This window comes from Paroedura picta, chromosome 3 (genome assembly GCF_049243985.1).
Source record: "Paroedura picta isolate Pp20150507F chromosome 3, Ppicta_v3.0, whole genome shotgun sequence".
NCBI classification, from domain to species: Eukaryota; Metazoa; Chordata; class Lepidosauria; order Squamata; family Gekkonidae; genus Paroedura; species Paroedura picta.
Window position 1 is genome coordinate 4,204,857 of NC_135371.1, and position 19,198 is coordinate 4,224,054.

At 48.9% G+C, this 19,198-nt stretch overlaps 2 protein-coding genes across 2 annotated transcripts in view; one reads left to right on the forward strand and one right to left on the reverse strand.

The window, feature by feature from the left end:
- Positions 1–19,198, forward strand: part of LOC143834154 (uncharacterized) — a 45,785-nt gene that overhangs the window by 17,975 nt on the left and 8,612 nt on the right. The window lies entirely within an intron of this gene.
- On the reverse strand, positions 5,010–18,440 carry LOC143834029 (uncharacterized). The gene is made up of 6 exons (XM_077330541.1): positions 18,368–18,440; positions 13,498–13,568; positions 13,180–13,306; positions 12,818–12,937; positions 10,541–10,741; positions 5,010–9,792 (listed from the first exon to the last, which is right to left on the reverse strand). The coding sequence occupies exons 1-6, from the start codon at positions 18,393–18,395 to the stop codon at positions 8,582–8,584; spliced, it is 1,758 nt and encodes a 585-aa protein (XP_077186656.1). The 5' UTR covers positions 18,396–18,440; the 3' UTR covers positions 5,010–8,581.

Sequence of the window (19,198 nt, forward strand, 5' to 3'; positions counted from 1 at the left end):
CTGTGATTTGGAGAACACTTGTCACTTTGGGAGATTTCCAGTTGCCCCCAGGAGGTTGGCAAGACCTGGGATTACATTTTCTCAGGGTCAGAACTGGCTGCCAGGGCAAGAGGAAACCAGGGAAGAAAGGAATCTCTTTTGCAGGCTGTGCTCAGTCCTTGCATTGGATCCAGGTGTGGTAGCTCTCAGCTGGGGATGCCAAGCTCCAGGTGGGACCTGGGGATCCCCTGGAATTACAGCTCCTCACCAGATTTCAAAGATCGGTTCTCCTGAAAAGGGCTGACCTTGTGCTCCATGGAGGTTCAGGGATGCCAGCCTCCAGGGGGGACCTGGGGATCCCCTGGAATTACAGCTCATCACCAGATTGCAAAGATCAGTTTCCTGGAGAAAAGGGCTGTATGGAGGGCAGACACCCTGGGACAGTACCCAATACTAAGGTCGCTAGACTCCCAGAGAGGCATCCGCACAGGGTCCTTTTCCAGCCCAGCCACTGATCTCCTCTTCGCATTTACCTGGTTTCTGCAACTCAGGAGCAAACAGATATAGATTCCCAGGGGTTGACCGGCAGTGGGGAGGAGGAGCTGCTCCTATTCAAACAATGAGAAAGCTGCAGTTTCCAGATCAAAGCCAAGGGCAGGCTCGCGTAGAGCAAGTTACAGTAGTCTAATCTGGAAGTGACCGTTGCATGGATCATTGTGGCCAGGTGGTCGGAGGATAGGTAGGGTGCTAGTAGCCGTGTAGATGGAAGAACACTGTATGGGCTACTTTCATGACCTGAGCCTCCATGGAAATGGAGCCATCAAAGGTCATTCCCAAATTCCTGGCAACTGATGCAGGAGTTAACTGCACACCATCCATGCAGAGAATGGTGCCCACTTCCTGCCCACTTCTACTCAGCCACAGGACCTCTGTCTTGGAGGGGTTGAGCTTCAGACGATTCTGCCTGAGCCATCCAGCCACTGCTTCCAAACAACTGGTGAATGTATCGGGGTTGGGGCGGGTGGGAGTCCGTCCATCCATCCATTAGGAGGTAGAGCTGGGTGTCATCCGCATATTGCTGACAACCCAGACCATAGCCCTGGACCAGCTGGGCTAGAGGGCGTACATGGATGTTAAAAAACGTGGGGGAGATTATCACCCCTGCAGGCACCCCAGAAGGCTACCCTTAGGGGTCTGACAGCTCATCCCCCACCGCCACCCTCTCCGTCCGGTTCCAGAGGAAGGAGACGAGCCATTTCAGTCCCAGTAATTCCAGTCCCAGCGAGGCGGTGGGCCAATAGCTTATGGTTGACCACATCAACTGCAGCCGACAGGTCTGCCAGTTGACCTATTTCTTTATGGGTAGCCTTGTGCTTGGCCTGTGTTGCTTAGGGTGAACCAGAAAGAACAATAACAATGCAGGGTGGCAGCCACTTTCCCTCCTAGCTCAGCGAAGGGCCTACCCCTTATTTTATTACTTACACTTATAGTCTGCCTTCCTCCTTGGCAGGACTCAAGACGGATTACGTAACATCCCAGATCCTTAAAAACTATACGCCTCCAGGTGGCTGAAAGAAAAAAGTCTTCCACCCCCTCCACAACCATCCACAAAGGGTTCAATTGATGATACAGTAAAGCCTGGGGAGGGGAGGGGAGGGGGGCAAAGCTCTTAAGCAACCCGGCCTCAACCAAAGACCTTGCAGAAGAGCTCCGTTTTACAGAACTTTGAGGGCTCCATGCCCGGGATTGAGTGGAGATGCCGCTTCCAGAGAGGGCAAGGCCACCTTGCAGGCAGGAATGCACTCCATGTGCAACACTCCTTGGCCAGCAAGGATGTTTGTGGCTGAGGCCCCTCCCCTTTCCCTCTCTGTCCAGGCCAATCATGGGCCATTTTGTGAGCTTGGGTAGGTTAGCATGACCATATATGGATGCCTTTGAATGTTTTCCTAAGCAGATATGGACAGGTTGTTAGCCTCACAGGGTGTCTGTTGTGGGGGGAGGAAAGGGAAGGCGATTGTAAGCCTCCTCCGGGAAAATAGCTTATGAAAGCCAACTGGGGCCTCCTGGCCGATGCCTTCCTTCCAGTTTGTTCTTTCCACTGCCCCAAATCCGCACCCCGCCCTTCCTCCCCCGCCTGGGCTGCGAATAAGCCTGAAGGAGACCTGACCCGACTGCGACTCTCCATCATGCTCTGGCGCCTCTCTGCCCCTGGTCCCTGCACCTTCCGCGCTCTCTCTCTCCCAGGGCAGTAGGGAAGGGAAAAGGGCTCTTCGCCAGAGCCCAGCCGGGCTGTCCTCATCTCCGCCCGTGCGACTCAAGGGAGGGGGGCAGGGGGCAGCCCTGATCCCCCCCCACCTCAGGGAATGCGGGGAGGGGGAGGCAGTCGAGCCCCCCCCTCAGGTCATGCAAAGCAGGCCGGCTCCGATCCTCCTGGGTCACAGGGACGAGGGGCTGCCAAGGTCAGCCTCATAAGGACACCCAGTCGGGCTCCAGGAGATGAGAGGAGGCCTTTCCTTTTCCCTGCAGCCCCAAGAGGGAGAAGGGGACCGAGTTCGTCGTTTTTAAATTATGACAACCATGTTTTTACTATGTTGAATTAGTGCACTTTATGTAATAAATCTTTGTAAAATTCGTAAATAGTTATTCCTGCAGCTCAACCTCTGGGTTCCTAACAGAATTCTTAGCCAGAAACTCTCAGGCACAGGCAGACGTAAGACTCGGAAATAAGTTTTATTGAACAAAAAAAAATCCTAAATTCATACACACTTTCAAATGAACTCAAAACATTCAGAGGACATTAAAAAAGAGGTGAATGGATGCAACAGAGGATTAGATTGTGTTAGAGAAGGTGATTTTTTACTATCCGACGTGGGGAGACCTCCAGAGATTCAGCAGCCCACCTGGGACCGGACAAAAATGGTGGATTTCTGAACTTTGTTTTTGTAGCCAGTTTTGTTCCTGGCCAGGGCAGGATGCCCAGATACAATAGGCAACAGGATCAAAAGAACTGTGAAAGGACACTCGAGTGCAGGGGTAGTCAACCTGTGGTCCTCCAGATGTCCATGGACTACAATTCCCATGAGCCCCTGCCAGCAAATGCTGGCAGGGGCTCATGGGAATTGTAGTCCATGGACATCTGGAGGACCACAGGTTGACTACCCCCGCTCTAGTGCATTAATGGGCAAACCAGGCTCTGGCACTGAAATTATGATGGCCTTATGAGGGGAAACTTCCTGGACTGGAATGTTTTGGGTGGTCTAGAGGTGCTGGCCAGATTTGCATACTAGCCTGGAGGAAACACTTAACAGAGCCTTTGTGTCAATAGAACCTTGATGCACCAGTGATTGTGAGGCAGGAAAGGATTCCAGAAATCCTATTCAGTCAAGAAAGAACAGGAAGGGCCATTAGCCCCTGAGCCACTGCAGTCCTTTGTCCCTGTTATGCTTGGGGGGGGGGGGGAAGATATCAGACTGTCTCTCTGAGATTCTTGCAGCATACCTGTGGCAGAGAGCAGCTTTCCCCTGGCACAGTGAAGGGTCATCTGGACTCATATCAAATCCACTTTTCTGGGCACAAGCCCCACTGCCAAGGGGGATCAGGGACTCCCCCTTTGCTGGCTTCCTTAAGGTCAGCCAGCTTCAGGGTGCCTTCATTTTCTCCCCCCCCCCCATTTTCTGAGATGGCTGATTATAGAATCATAGAATAATAGTTGGAAGGGTCCTCCTGGGTCATGTAGTCCAACCCCCTGCACTGTGCAGGACACTCACATCCCAATCGCTCATCCACTGTCACCTGCCACCCCCTTGAGCCTTCCCAGAATCAGCCTCTCCGTCAGATGGCTCTCCAGCCTCTGCTTAAGAATTTCCACAGATGGAGAAACCCACCACCTCCCGAGGAAGCCTGTTCCACTGAGAAACCGCTCTAACTGTCAGGAACTTCTTCCGGAGGTTTAGATGGAATTTCTTTTGAATTAATTTCATCCCATTGGTTCTGGTCCGTCTCTCCGGGGCAAGAGAGAACAACTCTGCTCCATCCTCTACATGGCAGCCTTTTAAATACTTGGAAGATGGTGATCAGATCCCCTCTCAGTCGTCGCCTCTCCAGGCTCAACAGACCAAGCTCCCTCAGTGGATATAGGTTAACTTTTGCACCATGACCCAGAGACATTTCTTCTGATACCTTCTGACACTGCACTGTATGGAGCAGTGATTCTCAACCTGGGGGTCGGGACCCCTTTGGGGGTTGAACGATCCTTTCACAGGGGTTGCAGCAGGGAAAGCAGATTGGCCGGGGGGGGGGGGGGGGCTTGCCACTGTTGCCTCCCCTAAATCATGGGTTTTCTTGGCTTCTCCCCCACCCTTCTCTCCAAGGGGGACCCACATCCCTTTACTGACGTCTCCAAATCAATTTTGTCTGAGGGAGGGGACCTGCACACGAAAGCTCACGCCTTGAATAAATCTTTGTTGGTCTTAAAGGTGCCCCTGGACTAAATTTTTGTTCTTCCAAATAATTGTTTTTTGTTACTCAGTTCGTACCCCGCCCTTCTCTCCAAGGGGGTCCAAAGTGGCCAACATCGCTCGTCTTCCATTTCATCTACACAACAGCCTTGCGGGGTAGATTGAGATAGAGCGTTTATCTGTCTGGGGCAGCGGAAAAGTGCGAGATTGGCATGATGGGACAAGAGGCAGAACTGAACTGAGGAACCTGGAAAATACCCAATTTATATACAGTCCTGAACAATGGATCTTCACTCCATTGGTCAGTTTCGGTTTAATTTCCGTGAAAGAACCCTGGCAAACTTTTATGGTTGGGGGTCACCACAACACGAGGAACTTTATTAAAGGGTCACGGCATTAGGAAGGTTAATAAATACTGGTATAGAGGGTTCAAACCACCCCTATGTTCTGTCTTGAGCTGCTCTCTGGTTCAAGCCATGTTGTCATTTTCCTACTTCCCCTGTTATTTAGTTAAGATAATGTTTTGTTACAAGAATCTGATACGATTGAATGTAAAGTAGATGGTTAATTTTCCAATAACTGAAAATTATTTTATTTGTTTGTTTATTTGTTTATTTATTTAATTAGATTTGTTTTACCCGGCACTCCCAGAAGCTCGTGGAGGGTTACAAGCGTCTGTATAAAAATCCCGATAAAATTCCCCTTAAAGCCACAGACATAAATACAGCAAATAATAACAAAAGATGCGGCAACCCATAAATTCCCAATTCTGTCCCCGAAGGAAAACGGCAAGGAATCATGATTTGTTACAAGGATCGGATACAACTGAATGTAAAGTAGATGGTTCCCCCAGTGTTAATTTTCCAATAAATGTCTAAGACCAGGTTCTAATTTGTTAACTGCAACATGAAATAAGAGGATTCAAAGGAACATCCTCAGATCTTCTGAATATCTTGCATGCCCCTTGTGGGTTTCCAAAATTCACAATATTGCAGGCTTCTGGGAAGCAAACCCCGGTAGCCAGCTTTGTATAGTGGTTAAGAGCAGGGGTTTCTAATCTGGTGAGCTGGATTTGATTCCACGTTCCTCCATGTGCAGCCAGCCGAGTGACCGTGGGCTTATCACAGCACTGGTAAAGTTGTTGCGAACGAGCAGGAATATCAGGACTCTCTCAGCCTCACCTACCTCACAGGGTGTATTTTGTGGGGAGAGGAAAGGGAAGGTTGATTGTAAGCCACTTGGAGACTCCTATTGGTAGAGAAAAGCGGCATATAAAAAAACCTTAATTCTTCTTCAATTCAAAAATTGGACCAATACAAGCTTTCTCATCATCAAAGCATTGGTCTAACAAAGGAACTCCATCTCTCTTAGCCTCACCCTCACAAGGTGTCTGTTGTGGGGAGAGGAAAGGAAAAGTGACTGTAAGCTGCATTGAGACTCCCTCGGGTAGAGAAAGCGGCATATAAGAACCAATTCTTCTTCTTCTTCTTCTTCTTCTTCTTCTTCTTCTTCTTCCTCCTCTTCTTCTTCTTCTTCCTAGCTGACACCATAGCTCCTGGACACCTGGTCAAAGAATCCAGAGGTGTCAATGGAAGACCATCCATCAGCAGATATAACTCTCAGCATGAAAACGGTATGGATTCATAGAATCATAGAATCGTAGAATCATAGAGTTGGAAGGGGCCATACAGGCCATCTAGTCCAACCCCCTGCTCAATGCAGGATTAGCCCTAAACATCCTAAAGCATCCAAGAAAAGTGTGTATCCAACCTTTGCTTGAAGACTTCCAGTGAGGGGGAGCTCACCACCTCCTTAGGCAGCCTATTCCACTGCTGAACTACTCTGACTGTGAAAAACTTTTTCCTGATATCTAGCCTATATCGTTGTACTTGAAGTTTAAACCCATTACTGCGTGTCCTCTCCTCTGCAGCCAGCAGAAACAGCATCCTGCCCTCCTCCAAGTGACAACCTTTCAAATACTTAAAGAGGGCTATCATGTCCCCTCTCAACCTCCTTTTCTCCAGGCTGAACATTCCCAAGTCCCTCAACCTATCTTCATAGGGCTTGGTCCCTTGGCCCCAGATCATCTTCGTCGCTCTCCTCTGTAACCTTTCAATTTTATCAATGTCCTTCTTGAAGTGAGGCCTCCAGAACTGCACACAGTACTCCAGGTGTGGTCTGACCAGTGCCGTATATAATGGGACTATGACATCTTGTGATTTTGATGTGATGCCTTTGTTGATACAGCCCAAAATGGCATTTGCCTTTTTTACCGCTGCATCACACTGCCTGCTCATGTTTAGTTTACAATCCACAAATACCCCAAGGTCTCGTTCACACACAGTGCTACCTAGAAGCGTATCCCCCATCCAGTAGGCATGCTTTTCATTTTTCTGACCCAGATGCAGAACTTTACACTTATGTTTATTAAATTGCATCTTGTTCTCATTTGCCCATTTTTCCATTGTGTTCAGATCTCGTTGAACTCTGTCTCTATCTTCTGGAGTATTTGCCAGTCCTCCCAATTTGGTGTCATCTGCAAACTTGATGAGTAGTCCCTCCACCCCCTCATCTAGATCATTAATAAATATGTTAAAAAGTACCGGGCCGAGCCCCGAGCCCTGAGGTACCCCGCTACTCACCTCTCTCCAGTCTGATGAAACACCATTGACAACAACTCTTTGAGTGCGGTTCTCTAACCAATTCCCTATCCACCTAACTATCTGAAAATCCAGATTGCAGTCCTTCAACTTATCCATCAGAACATCATGGGGAACCTTGTCAAAAGCTTTACTAAAATCCAAGTAAATGACATCAACCGAATTTCCCCGATCCAGCAAACCTGTTACTTGGTCAAAAAAGGAAACTAGGTTGGTCTGGCAGGACCTGTTGGAGACAAATCCATGCTGACTTCCTTGGATCACCAAATTGTCCTCCAGATGTTTGCAGATCGCTCCCTTTAATATCTGCTCCATTATCTTCCCCACAACAGAGGTCAGACTCACTGGTCTGTAGTTTCCTGGGTCATCCTTCCTCCCTTTTTTGAAGATCGGAATAACGTTTGCTCTTTTCCAGTCCTCCGGGACATCTCCAGTCCTTAAAGAGGTTCCGAAGATGATGGACAAGGCTGTGCAAGTTCTCTGGAAAGTTCTTTGAGTACTCTCGGGTGCATTTCATCCGGACCAGGGGATTTGAACTCGTCCAGTGCAGCTAAATGCCTCTCGACAACCTCTCTATCCATGTTAACCTGCCACCCAGACACTATCCTTTGGCTACGGCCATCTCTAGATGTGCCTAAACACTTTGACCTGTGGGAAAAAACAGATGTAAAATAGGCACTAAGCCTTTCTGCTTTCTCTGCATCTTTCGTTAGAGTTTGTCCATCCGCACCCAATCCGCACCTATTGCCTCCTTTACTTTACGTTTGCTCCTCACATAACTGAAAAATCTTTTCTTGTTACAATGGGCTTCCCTGGCCAATCTTAGCTCACTCTCAGCTTTGGCCTTTCTGATGATGGTTCTACAGTGCCTAGTAACCTGTAGGTACTCTTCTTTAGAGCTCTGTCCTTCCCTCCATTTCCTGAACATCTTCCTTTTCTTTCTTAGTTCCTCTTGAAGTTCTCTGTTCATCCAAATAGGCTTCTTAAAGCTCCTGCAGTGTTTTCGTCTTTCTGGGGTAGTCATTGATTGAGCATGCAATAGCTCTTGTTTGAGTAGCGCCCACCCTTCACATGCTCCCTTCCCTTCCAGCATTCTCGTCCATGGTATGACACTCATCATGTCTCTGAGTTTATTAAAGTTTGCCCTACGAAAATCCAACATCCGCGTCTGGCTACAAGCTTCCTTGGCTCCCCATCTCAAAAGGAATTCTATGAGGACATGGTCATTTACCCCTTGGGTCCCCACCTCCTTCACCTCATCCACCAACTCTTGCCTGTTGGTCAGTATTAAGTCCAGTATGGCTGAACCTCTTGTGGGTTCATCTACCATTTGATAAATGAAATTGTCAGCCAGGCAGGTCAGAAAGTTGCATGACTGAGGACGCTTTGCAGAGTTTGTTTCCCAGCACACATCTGGGAAATTGAATTCTTTAATGCCAGTGAAGACTGCTACTCCACTTGAAGGTCTTTCTACATTCTCAACATTCAGAAGGTTTCTCCCATGTGGGTTCTTTGATGCTTTTGAAGAGTACCATTTCGACTGAATTTCTTTCCACACTGTGAGCATTCAAAAGGTTTCTCCCCTCTGTGGATGCTTTGATGCCTATGAAGATCACCACTGTGACTGAATTTCTTTTTACATTCAAAGCATTCAAAAGGTTTCTCCCCTGTGTGGGTTCTTTGATGAGTGTGAAGATTGCTACTCTGACTGAATTTCTTTCCACACTCTGAGCATTCAAAAGACTTCTCTCCTGTGTGAGTTCTTTGATGCTTTTGAAGAGTACAATTTCGACTGAATTTCTTTCCACACTGTGAGCATTCAAAAGGTTTCTCCCCTCTGTGGATGCTTTGATGCCTATGAAGATCACCACTGTGACTGAATTTCTTTTTACATTCAAAGCATTCAAAAGGTTTCTCCCCTGTGTGGGTTCTTTGATGAGTATGAAGATTGCTACTCTGACTGAATTTCTTTCCACACTCTGAGCATTCAAAAGACTTCTCTCCTGTGTGAGTTCTTTGGTGCTTTTGAAGAGTACCATTTTGACTGAATTTCTTTCCACACTCTGAGCATTCAAAAGGTTTCTCCCCTGTGTGTATTCTTTGATGTCTATAAAGATGTCTACTGTGACTGAATTCCTTTCCGCACTCTAAGCATTCAAAAGGTTTCTCCCCTGTGTGGGTTCTTTGATGAGTGTGAAGATTGCTACTCTGACTGAATTTCTTTCCACACTCTGAGCATTCAAAAGACTTCTCTCCTGTGTGAGTTCTTTGATGCTTTTGAAGAGTACCATTTCGACTGAATTTCTTTCCACACTGTGAGCATTCAAAAGGTTTCTCCCCTCTGTGGATGCTTTGATGCTTTTGAAGTGTACTACTCCCACTGAAGCTCTTTCCACACTCTGAGCATTCAAAAGGTTTCTCCCCTGTGTGCGTTCTTTGATGTCTATCCAGGTCTGTTTGGCCCCTGAAGAGCTTTCCACAGTCCCAGCACTTGTATGTTTTCTTCATCATGTGTATTCCTTCATGCAAGTCAGCTCCTTCAAAAATTTTATTCCTCTTCTCAACCACGTGGCTAACTTTCTTCCTCTTAGATCGACCTCGATTCCTGGCATTTCCACTTAAGTCTTCAGTCTTGGCTTCACCTGGCGACAGATTATGCAGTTCCTCTTCCTCCTCATCCCCCTGATGATCTCCTGCTGGAGGAAAGACAGGGATCCCATTAAAACACATGCAAGGAGGTCTGATCGGCACCGGAATTTCCGATCACAACATTTCAGTGGTTTGAGATTATTATTGATGACTTCAAAAATTTTAATAGCATCATAACACTGGCTGAAAGACAGCGTGCCTCAAAGACCCCATGGTATATAGCTGGTATGATCATTTGAGTCTCTAAAAGCGTCGTATTACATCATCTACAAATTCTGGGACTGGTTTCAATAAATTGTTATTAGTAGTACTGAGCATTAATCTCAATGGACAATGATCACTTAGACAAAAAGCCAATATCTCTATTAAGTCACAGGGATTCCGAGTGCCATAATAACTTGCAACCGGAATTTTCCTTTCCAGTCTGTTCCTGGAATTCTTTCGTAATTGGATAGATACTTTGAGGTCCCCTGATTCTCCTGGAAGATCAAAGTCTTCCCTTTCAGGTTTTTCAGTCATGCGATTCTTGATATTAAATTTGCATCCATTTATTCTTGGGCAAAGGGTTTGACCCGTTTGCCCTATGTAATCATGACTGACTTTTTCATTGTACTTGTCCCATTGGAATCAAAATTTGTTCTGCTACTTCAGATCAACACAGCTACCTACTTGAATCTCTCCTGAGGGAATTTGTTCTAGGAAAATTACATTTGTACTCCAACTGCAGTTCTTTCCAAAGGCCATTACTTAATTTTCTTTTCCTCTGGAGTGAATTCTCTGGTTAGCATTCCTTACCATGTATAGCTGGCCTTTCTTCTTGCACTGGGGATTCTTGAGAGCCACCTCCTTGGTAAGGCAGGGATTTATTCTTTGTATCCTCTCCCCAGCTTCCCTCCAGCTTCTGTGGTTCTTTTGCACCCCCAAAGTGTTCAGCAACTACATTCTTGGTCTTTTCTGAGAACCCCTGAAATTCGCCAGCTGCCTCCTCTGCCTCTCCTTAAAAAGAGAGAGATCCAATTAGCATCCACCTAAGAAGCCAAACCATCACTCAGTCCACGTATGTGCTTTTTACCTAAAAGTGTGAAGGGATCATTCTCCTACTCCTATTTGAATTGCCTTAAGGCACATTTGATACTTTGCTACTAAGGATGAAGTGAAAGGAGTTATAAGGATATCTGGTCCTGCAACTTCATAGAGAATGTCCTTCCGGTTGTGACCAGAGCAAAGAGGACTTGGACTTCGGCCGCCCCAAAGTCTTGGGAGGAGGTGGAGAAGCCAGGACCAGGCAAATGAGGCCCAGAGTTTAAAGGGGGTCCCATGGTGTTTGGAAGGCTTCCCAGTTGTGGGGGGGAGAGGTAATTTGTCACATTTCTATGCCGTCCCTCCCCAATATCTTGGGGCAGCTCACAACATTGGTCACATACAATAAGTAACATATCATAGTACTAAAACATTTGAAATATTAATTACATCATTAGAAATTATTAAGAACCCCAAGAAGCAGCCATCCTCTCTTTAGCCTAACTATCAGGTGTCTGGTGGTATTTCCTACATCACTTCTGTGTAGGGTGGCCAGTTTTGTTGTTGATCTTTGGGCATCCACTGTAGGCCTAGTGGAATACCTGTGTCTTACAGGCCCTGCAATCCTTTTTTAGGTTCCACAGGGCTCTAGTTGCTTCCAGAAGAACGTTCCACCAGGCCGGAGCCAGGTCAGAAAAGGCCCTGCCTTTGACTGAGGCCAGTTTCACTTCTCTGGGGCTGGGGATTGTGAGCAGATTTTATGAGCACACGCTTCTTTGAGGGGCATAAGGGAGAAGGTGATCCTGCAGGTATGAGGGCCCCAGACAGTTCAGGTAAGTGCCAACACTTTGAAGGCCTCAGTCATCGAGGTGACCGCTGTACGAAGAAGCTGACAGGTCTCTGATCTTGTTCAGCAGGGCTGTTCTTACGTAAACCTCACTGGAATATGCCACAGCCTCTAAGCAGAATAAAGGGGCTACAGCTGAACTCAGCCCCAGAAGCAGTTTCCGAGCTAAGCAGATTTCAGGCCTCAGAAGGCCTCCCTCCTTACCTAGCGGGCTTCAAAATCCTACCAGCCAAGAGTAACTAGGAAGTGAAGAGGAGCTCTCCCCTGGCTCGGCCTTGTCTGTTTCTTTAGGATCCGGCCCCACTCAGGATCTTTCTGAGGCCCTCTCAGCCCAAGCTTGGCCTCAAAGAGGACTCTGTCTTCAGCCTCTCCATATTCCCCGAGGGAAGAGCCAAGAGAGCCAAGACCAAGCCAAACGCCACCCAGAGTTCAAGGGTGAGCCCTTGGTGTATGGAAGGGGTGCCAGTCCTGATGGGGAGAGGGAGGGTCAAATTCATCTAGGTGACCTCCACAGAAGAAGCTGACAAGTGTTTGACCTCGTCCAGCAGGTTAGTTTCTTTCTTCCTCTCGTCCTCTCTCTCAAGACATATTTTTATACCACTGTTCCAAAAAATTTCAGGACCTTTTACATCCTGGTAAAACAACAATATCTGAATAAAACATTATCGTAAATCAACACTAAAAATAAATATCAATAAATAGACACAGCTGGGTTTCATCAGGGTATTGGTGATGCCCTAAATGAAAACTTTGGATAAGGTGGGCAATGGGGTGGACATAGATGTTGAATAATATCAGGGAGAGAATTGCTCCCAGAGGGACCCCACAGGGACGCATACCCTGCGAGGTACTCTCCCCTACTGCCAGCCTCTGTCCCCGAACATGGAACAAGCCATTTCAAGACTATGCCCTGTGTCCCCATGTGGGTTAGGCACTGTGCAAGCAGCCCGTGATCCTAAGTAAGGGGGATCCCTTCTTTCTATGGAATAGGCAGTATAGAATGATGCCACAACCTCTAAAGGGGTTAAAAGAGCCCCAGACAGAATTTCTGAGCCTCCCAGATTTCAGCCCTCAGAAGGCCTGTCTCCCTCCTTACCCAGTGGGCTTCATGATTCTACCATACCAAGAGTTCCTAGGAAGTAAAGAGGAAACGCCCACAGCCCTTCCTTGCTTGTTCCCGGGACAGAACCATGAAGGATACCTACTCTCAGCTGAGTCACGTGGGAAGGAAATACTCTCTCCTCTTGAGAAACTCTCCAGCCCTCCTGGGCACAGACGGCCTCTGTCTGGCTCCATTATACGGTCTCTCACATTTCTGGCTTCTTCTGCAGAGAAAAAGGTTATTAGATTGGGAAGGAAAGAAATTGAAAGAAATTGAAGTTATCCCTCTGCTGGACAGGAGGCCGGGGTAGCCCCACCCAGCCATTCTGAACCCTGATTTCGCTGCCATGTCAACTCTGGGGGCCCCCAGTTGGGCTGCGTATACCTGGGTGGGCCTCGGAACAACACACTGCTGTGTAATAGTTGGATTCAAGTGTGATATGAAAAAAGGGCAAAGCATACTTACCGAGAAAGGCCACATTCTCATAATTCTCCAATGTGACTTCCCAATAGAGAGCTCGTTGGCCTGGATCCAGCAGGGCCCACTCCGCCTCCGTGAAATCCACCGCCACCTCCTCGAAGGAGACCGGAGACTGAAAGAAAAGGCAGATTCGGAGATCATGCCAGGCAGAAAAGCCACTTTGGAAGGGGGCATTTGGGGAGGGTGCAGGAGTTTGTGCTCCACACGGGGAAAGAGAGGTGTCCACGGCCTCTCTGACACAGACTTCTGAGCCCCCTTGAGAAAGGAGGGGGTCCCAGGCTGTCCCCTGCTCCTCTCTCTTACCTGGACTGCAAGTGCAGCAGCCATTTCCACCCCTCTGCAAGGACCACAGTTCAGCAGCATCTCTCCAGTGTCTGTCAGGGAGAGAAGATTATCTGAATTATCTGAAGATTATCTGAGAACTCCAGAGCTCAGAAACCGGACAGCGTCCCTTCTGGATCAGACTGAAGGCCTTGCCCTATATTTCTCCTACTGGCTCCCCTGCCCTCCCCCCCCCAGGGTTGTTGGGAGGAAAGGGATGTGTGTGGAAATGATGCCACTGTAACCTGCCACCCCCTTAAACCAGCTGCAAAAGCACACTGAAAGTGTGCAGAATGGGCCCAGGGGAGGGTAGACAGGCAGCTGGGAGGAATGGGGGAGGGAGATTCATTCATTCATTCAAAATATGAATGAATGAATGAATGAATGAATGAATGAATGAATGAATGAATGAATGAATGTGCATTCCATATCCTTAAGGTGTATTGGACCCCTGAAGAAGGCTCTAAACGCACCGGGTTTCAGTTGGTTCATAGGACAGAGTCATCCTGCAAATGCCTGCAAATGATACAGTCTGATAGACAAATTATATTTGCACACTGTATAATAAATATTTAATTTGTTGTTTTATTTAATTTGTTGTAGTTTGACTCGCTGGACATTATTGGGTCACCGTGTTGGTCTGAGGGATCTTTCCTTTCGGGCAGAGCCTTTTGTGGATGTGCACCCCTCCTGGGAGTATCAGTGTAATAATTAATTGGCTACATCTTCTTGTTACCGACCTGAGCCAGCTAGGAAGGGTGGGCTATAATAATTATAGAATCAGAGGCAAAGTCCAGTGCAGCCGGGAATGCACCAGGGGCCTGGATGCACATCTCGATTGTGGTATTTGTGGGTGCTGTCCACATGGCAAAAGCATAAATCCTGGGTTTGAAGTCCTTCCCCCACGTCCCCCTTGATCTTAAGATCCAGCGTGGTGTCAATAGTTAAAGAGTGGGGGACTCTAATCTCAAGAGCTGATTTCATTCCACCTCCATGTGCAGCCAGCTGGGGAGCCAAGAAAAAGAATTGATAAATGGCTGTGCAATAAAGTCTGTTTTGAACAAACAGATTTTTACCACACAGCAAATTATCATTCTTTTTATTGGGATCTACTTTGTGGGATCAGCAGGTTTTTGTTTTTGAACCTCCGGGGGAGGCCTGGAGATCTTCAGGAATTACAACTGATCTCCAGGAAGCAATCCCCCTGGAGGAAGTTGGAGGGGGAGGCGACCAGGGCCGGGACAGCCTGCCTGATTGGCAGTTCGACTTACGGTCAGCCAATCAGGTGGCCAATGTCTCGGCAGCGTAAATTTGGGCTTCATTCTAGTGGAAAGAGATTGTTGTTAAATCTGCTGTGAACCACCATGTAAAAGGTAAAGGTATCTCCTGTGCAAGGACCAGGTCATGTCTGACCCTTGGGGTGACGCCCTCCAGCGTTTTCATGGCAGACTCAATACGGGGTGGTTTGCCAGTGACTTCCCCAGTCATCACCGTTTACCCCCCAGCAAGCTGGGTACTCATTTTACCGACCTCGGAAGGATGGAAGGCTGAGTCAACCTTGAGCCGGCTGCTGGGATTGAACTCCCAGCCTCATGGGCAGAGCTTTCAGACTGCATGTCTGCTGCCTTACCACTCTGCGCCACAAGAGGCTCATGTACCACCTTGAGCCTATCCTTAAAGGGTGGGCTATAAGAATATTAGTATTATCATTATTATGAACGCAAAGCAAAACTTGTACTTCAGCACAAGGGCCCTGATGTTCTTGGGACATTTATTGGGTTTTGCTCATGAATTATTATGTGGGGATCCATAAGGGCATGATACAATATCTGTTGTGTGAGTTTTATATATGTGTGAGAGCCAGTTTGGTGTAATGGTTAGGAGTGCGGACTTCTAATCTGGCATGCCAGGTTCGATTCTGTGCTCCCCCACATGCAGCCAGCTGGGTGACCTTGGGCTCGCCATGGTACTGATAAAACTGTTCTGATACCACACCAGTTTGCGGTGAGCATTTAGTTAAACCTTTTAGAAACCATGTCGGACAAAGGGTTGCCACACTATTTCAGAGAAACAGTAAAAAACAAAAACATGTAGCCTATTGAACTCTTGCTCCTAAGAAATATTCTTGTGTACCCCTACTTGCAATTTTTAGCTATTTCTAGCATAGCAGATTGGAGGATAAAGGAGGAGGGGGGTGGCAAAGAATAATCTTTTATTATTTCCACAAGCAAAATGGATTTCTATGCATGCACATCACTGCCTTCGCCTGTCCCAGGGATCCCCCCTTTGGCCAAGGGTTCCCTCCCTTCTGCTCCTGTTATGCAAGACCACAAGGGGGTCTAGGCCACAGGGCCCCCACCCCACTTACCAAAACTGAAAGCGAAGAGTCACACACCGAGTTCTCTTTTATTATATTCAAGGCATTTAATATGGGAACATGTCAAGAAAGCCAGCTCAAAGTTTGTACAGACAACTTCCCACCACCCGCACCTCTCACCCCTCTTCACATTGTCTGAGAGGTAGAAGTTTACACTCTGCGCGTACACCTAAAAGGGTTAATGACTTCATGAAGAAAATAAATAGCACAAGTTTAGCACAATTAAGAAAATCTGTATGTGAGCATTTAAGAACCATCCTGTCCAGTCCTGCTGACATTTAAACTGTCTCGGAGACAAGATTAAGTTGAATTGTTGACCGCCCGAAAATACACATGAACTTTTAAAACTTCTGCTTTTAAGGAACATTTCTCTGTGTTGCCCTGCTTGCCGTTTTTGAGTTTATTTCTAGCATGTTGAAGTATAGAGAAAATCTAGCATCTAACTTTTCCCTATGTTTTAATAACCATTAAGCAATACTGCATGACTATCAATTCGATGGTCTGTTTCCAGGCAAGCAAGCCAGCTTTCCTTAACTACTGGTGTTACAGAGCTCTCCCCCTCCCCGGGGGTGAAATGAGACCAGTCCCTAAGGTCACCCAGCTGGCTGCATGTGGAGGAGCGGGGAATTAAACCAGATTAGCAGCTGATGGTACTGCACCAAGCTGACGCCCAGGGTTCGCTTTTCAGAAGCCTGCAATATTATTATTTTTAAATTATTATTATTAGATTTATATCCCGCCACTCCCTTGTGGCTCGTTTCTGAGGTTTGGAAACCCACAAGGGCCACGTAAGGTATTTCAAAGATCCCAGGACGTTCCTCTGAGTCCTCTTCCTGTTGTCATTAAAAATTAGAACTCGGACTAAGTCAGATATTGGAAAATGAAGACTATGCGAACCATCTACTTTACATTCAATTGCATCCAGTTCTCATAAAAGTGTTTGGCTGGTGGGTTTGGCCCTGGTGCTGGTACTGGTCTTGTTGCCTTTTCTTATATCTACAGGCAAAATGGCCTATCATTCATGCCATTTATATAGAAGAAGAAGAAGCTTTGGTTCTTAGATGCTGCTTTTCCCTACCTGAAGGAATCTCAAAGTGGCTTCCAATCGCTTTCCCTTCCTCTCCCCACAACAGACACCCTGTGGGGTGGGTGAGGCTGAGAGAGCCCTGAGATTACTGAAGAAGAAGAATTCGTCCTTATATGCCACTTTCCTCCAGTTGAATGAGTGTCAAAGTGGCTTACAGTCGCCTTCCCTTTCCTCTCCCCACAATAGACACCCTGTGAGGTGGGTGAGGCTGAGAGAGCCCAGATATTCCTGCTGGGTCAGAATTGCACTATCAGTGCTGTGACTAGCCCAAGGTCACCCGGCTGGTTGCATGTGGGGGAGCGCAGAATCGAACCCACCTCGCCAGATTAGAAGTCCGCACTCCTAACCACTGCACCAAACTGGCTCTCACATAGCGCCCCCCCCCGCTTCTTTCCACCCCCCCAATCCTGATCCCCCCTTTCTGCCTCCCTAAAGGCCCCGCAAAGGCTGCGAACAAATTCAAACGCGGATCGGAAGCCTTTCCAAGCCACCCCTCCCCGCCCCAATGCAAGACGACAAGAGCAGCCCAGCGGGGTAGGATGGCGACCCCTATTCGCCCCCATACCTTACTTGCGAGTAGACCCTCCCGGGGTCCGGCTCCAAAGCGCTCCCCTCCCCCTCCCGCCACTCAGGAAATCAGCCCCCCCCCCAGTGCCTCTCGAGCCGCCGTCTCTGTCCCTTTAACTCTCTCGGCGCTGCAGGGGAGGGAAGCGGGCTCCTCTCTGCTCCAGGAGCCGCACCGGACGGACTTCAGCCCGACTGGCAGTGACTCTCCGGGGACTTTTGAATCCCTTGGTGGGTTGCCAACCTCCGGGTGTTGGAGGCTCGTGGGAAGCAGATCCCCTTAGATCCTGCCTTCCTCCCTTTCGTGATCCGGCCTTCGCCTCTCCCGGGGATCCCCTCCCCCCGGCCGAGGGTTTCTTTCCAGCGGCTACTCTCCATTTCCCGCCTTTCTGCCCCCCTTTCCCCCCCCGCAAGGGTCACGATTACGCAGCTCTCTTTTGTTTCCTGGTAGCCTGCGGGTGGGGCCTGGGGATCTGCCGCGATTAGCGCTCCTCTCCAGGAAAAGGCTGCTCACGAGGCGGGGACTAGGGATGCCAGCCTCCAGGTGGGGCCTGGGGATCTCCCGGAATCAGGGCGACAGAGCTCTGTTCCCCAGCAGAAAAGGGCTGCTTGGAAGGGGGCCCCTCCCCCAAAGTCTCCAGGTATGTCCCGACCCAGAGCTGGCACCCCCCTCCTGAAGCTCCCTCTCCTGGGTGGGGGAGAGGCCCTTCTGCAGTGCCTCCCCGGTTCCCCGGAGTGGGGGCTGCAGAGCGACCGGCCTTCTTCCTCCTGGGGGTCTCTGCCCGGTTTGGGACCCGGGGGCAGAGCTCTTCCTTCCCCCCCACCTCCAGGTTTCCCTCCCGGCCAGATCATTCTTCTCCGGAGCCCGGAGGAGCCGAAGAGGCGAGGAGCTTTTTTCCCGCCCCTCCAGCGCGGAGGGGGTTAAAGGGGCGGGGCCGAAGGGGAGGTGGGCGGGGCCCGGCGGGGGGAGGGCGGTTTCTGCAGTTGAGTGGCGGGAGAAGACCCGGGAGGCAGCCGGGGAAGGACAGACAGAAAGAGTTTGCCGCCGCATCAGGGCAGGTTTCCGGGCAAGTAAGTTGGGCGGGAGGCTTTGCCCTCTTGGCAAAGGGGCGCAGTCTGGCAAGGGAGGGGTGCTGCGGCCAGGCGGTTGGCTTTCCGTCTTTTACACGGCTTTAAAGAGACCCTTCATCTTTGCCTTTTCCCCCCCATTGGGCTGCCAGGCTCGGTGGGGCGTTGGGAGGCAGGAAGGCGGGATCTGGTCTCTGCAGGGAGATAAAAATGACTTCAAGAGCCTCTTGTGGCGCAGAGTGGTAAGGCAGCAGACATGCAGTATGAAAGCTCTGCCCATGAGGCTGGGAGTTCGATCCCAGCAGGTGGCTCAAGGTTGACTCAGCCTTCCATCCTTCCGAGGTCGGTAAAATGAGTACCCAGCTTGCTGGGGGGTAAACGGTCATGACTGGGGAAGGCCCTGGCAAACCACCCTGTATTGAGTCTGCCATGAAAACGCTGGAGGGCGTCCCCCCAAGGGTCAGAGATGACCTGGTGCTTGCACAGGGGATACCTTTACCTTTTAAAAATGACTTCTAAGCTGCGGGGGCCACCGGGAGGCCAAGCAGGGCGATTGTGGAGGAAGAATTGTACATTTTGATTGGCTG

Excerpts from the sequence above, each read along its gene's own strand:
- LOC143834029 (XM_077330541.1), bottom strand. The coding sequence starts at position 18,395 with ATGATCTGGCCGGGAGGGAAACCTGGAG. Across the intron at positions 13,307-13,497 it reads CTGCTGCACTTGCAGTCCAG|TCTCCGGTCTCCTTCGAGGA; the intron begins GTAAGAGAGAGG and ends CTTTTCTTTCAG. Across the intron at positions 9,793-10,540 it reads AGAAAGGCCAGCTATACATG|CAGGAGATCATCAGGGGGAT; the intron begins GTAAGGAATGCT and ends TCTTTCCTCCAG.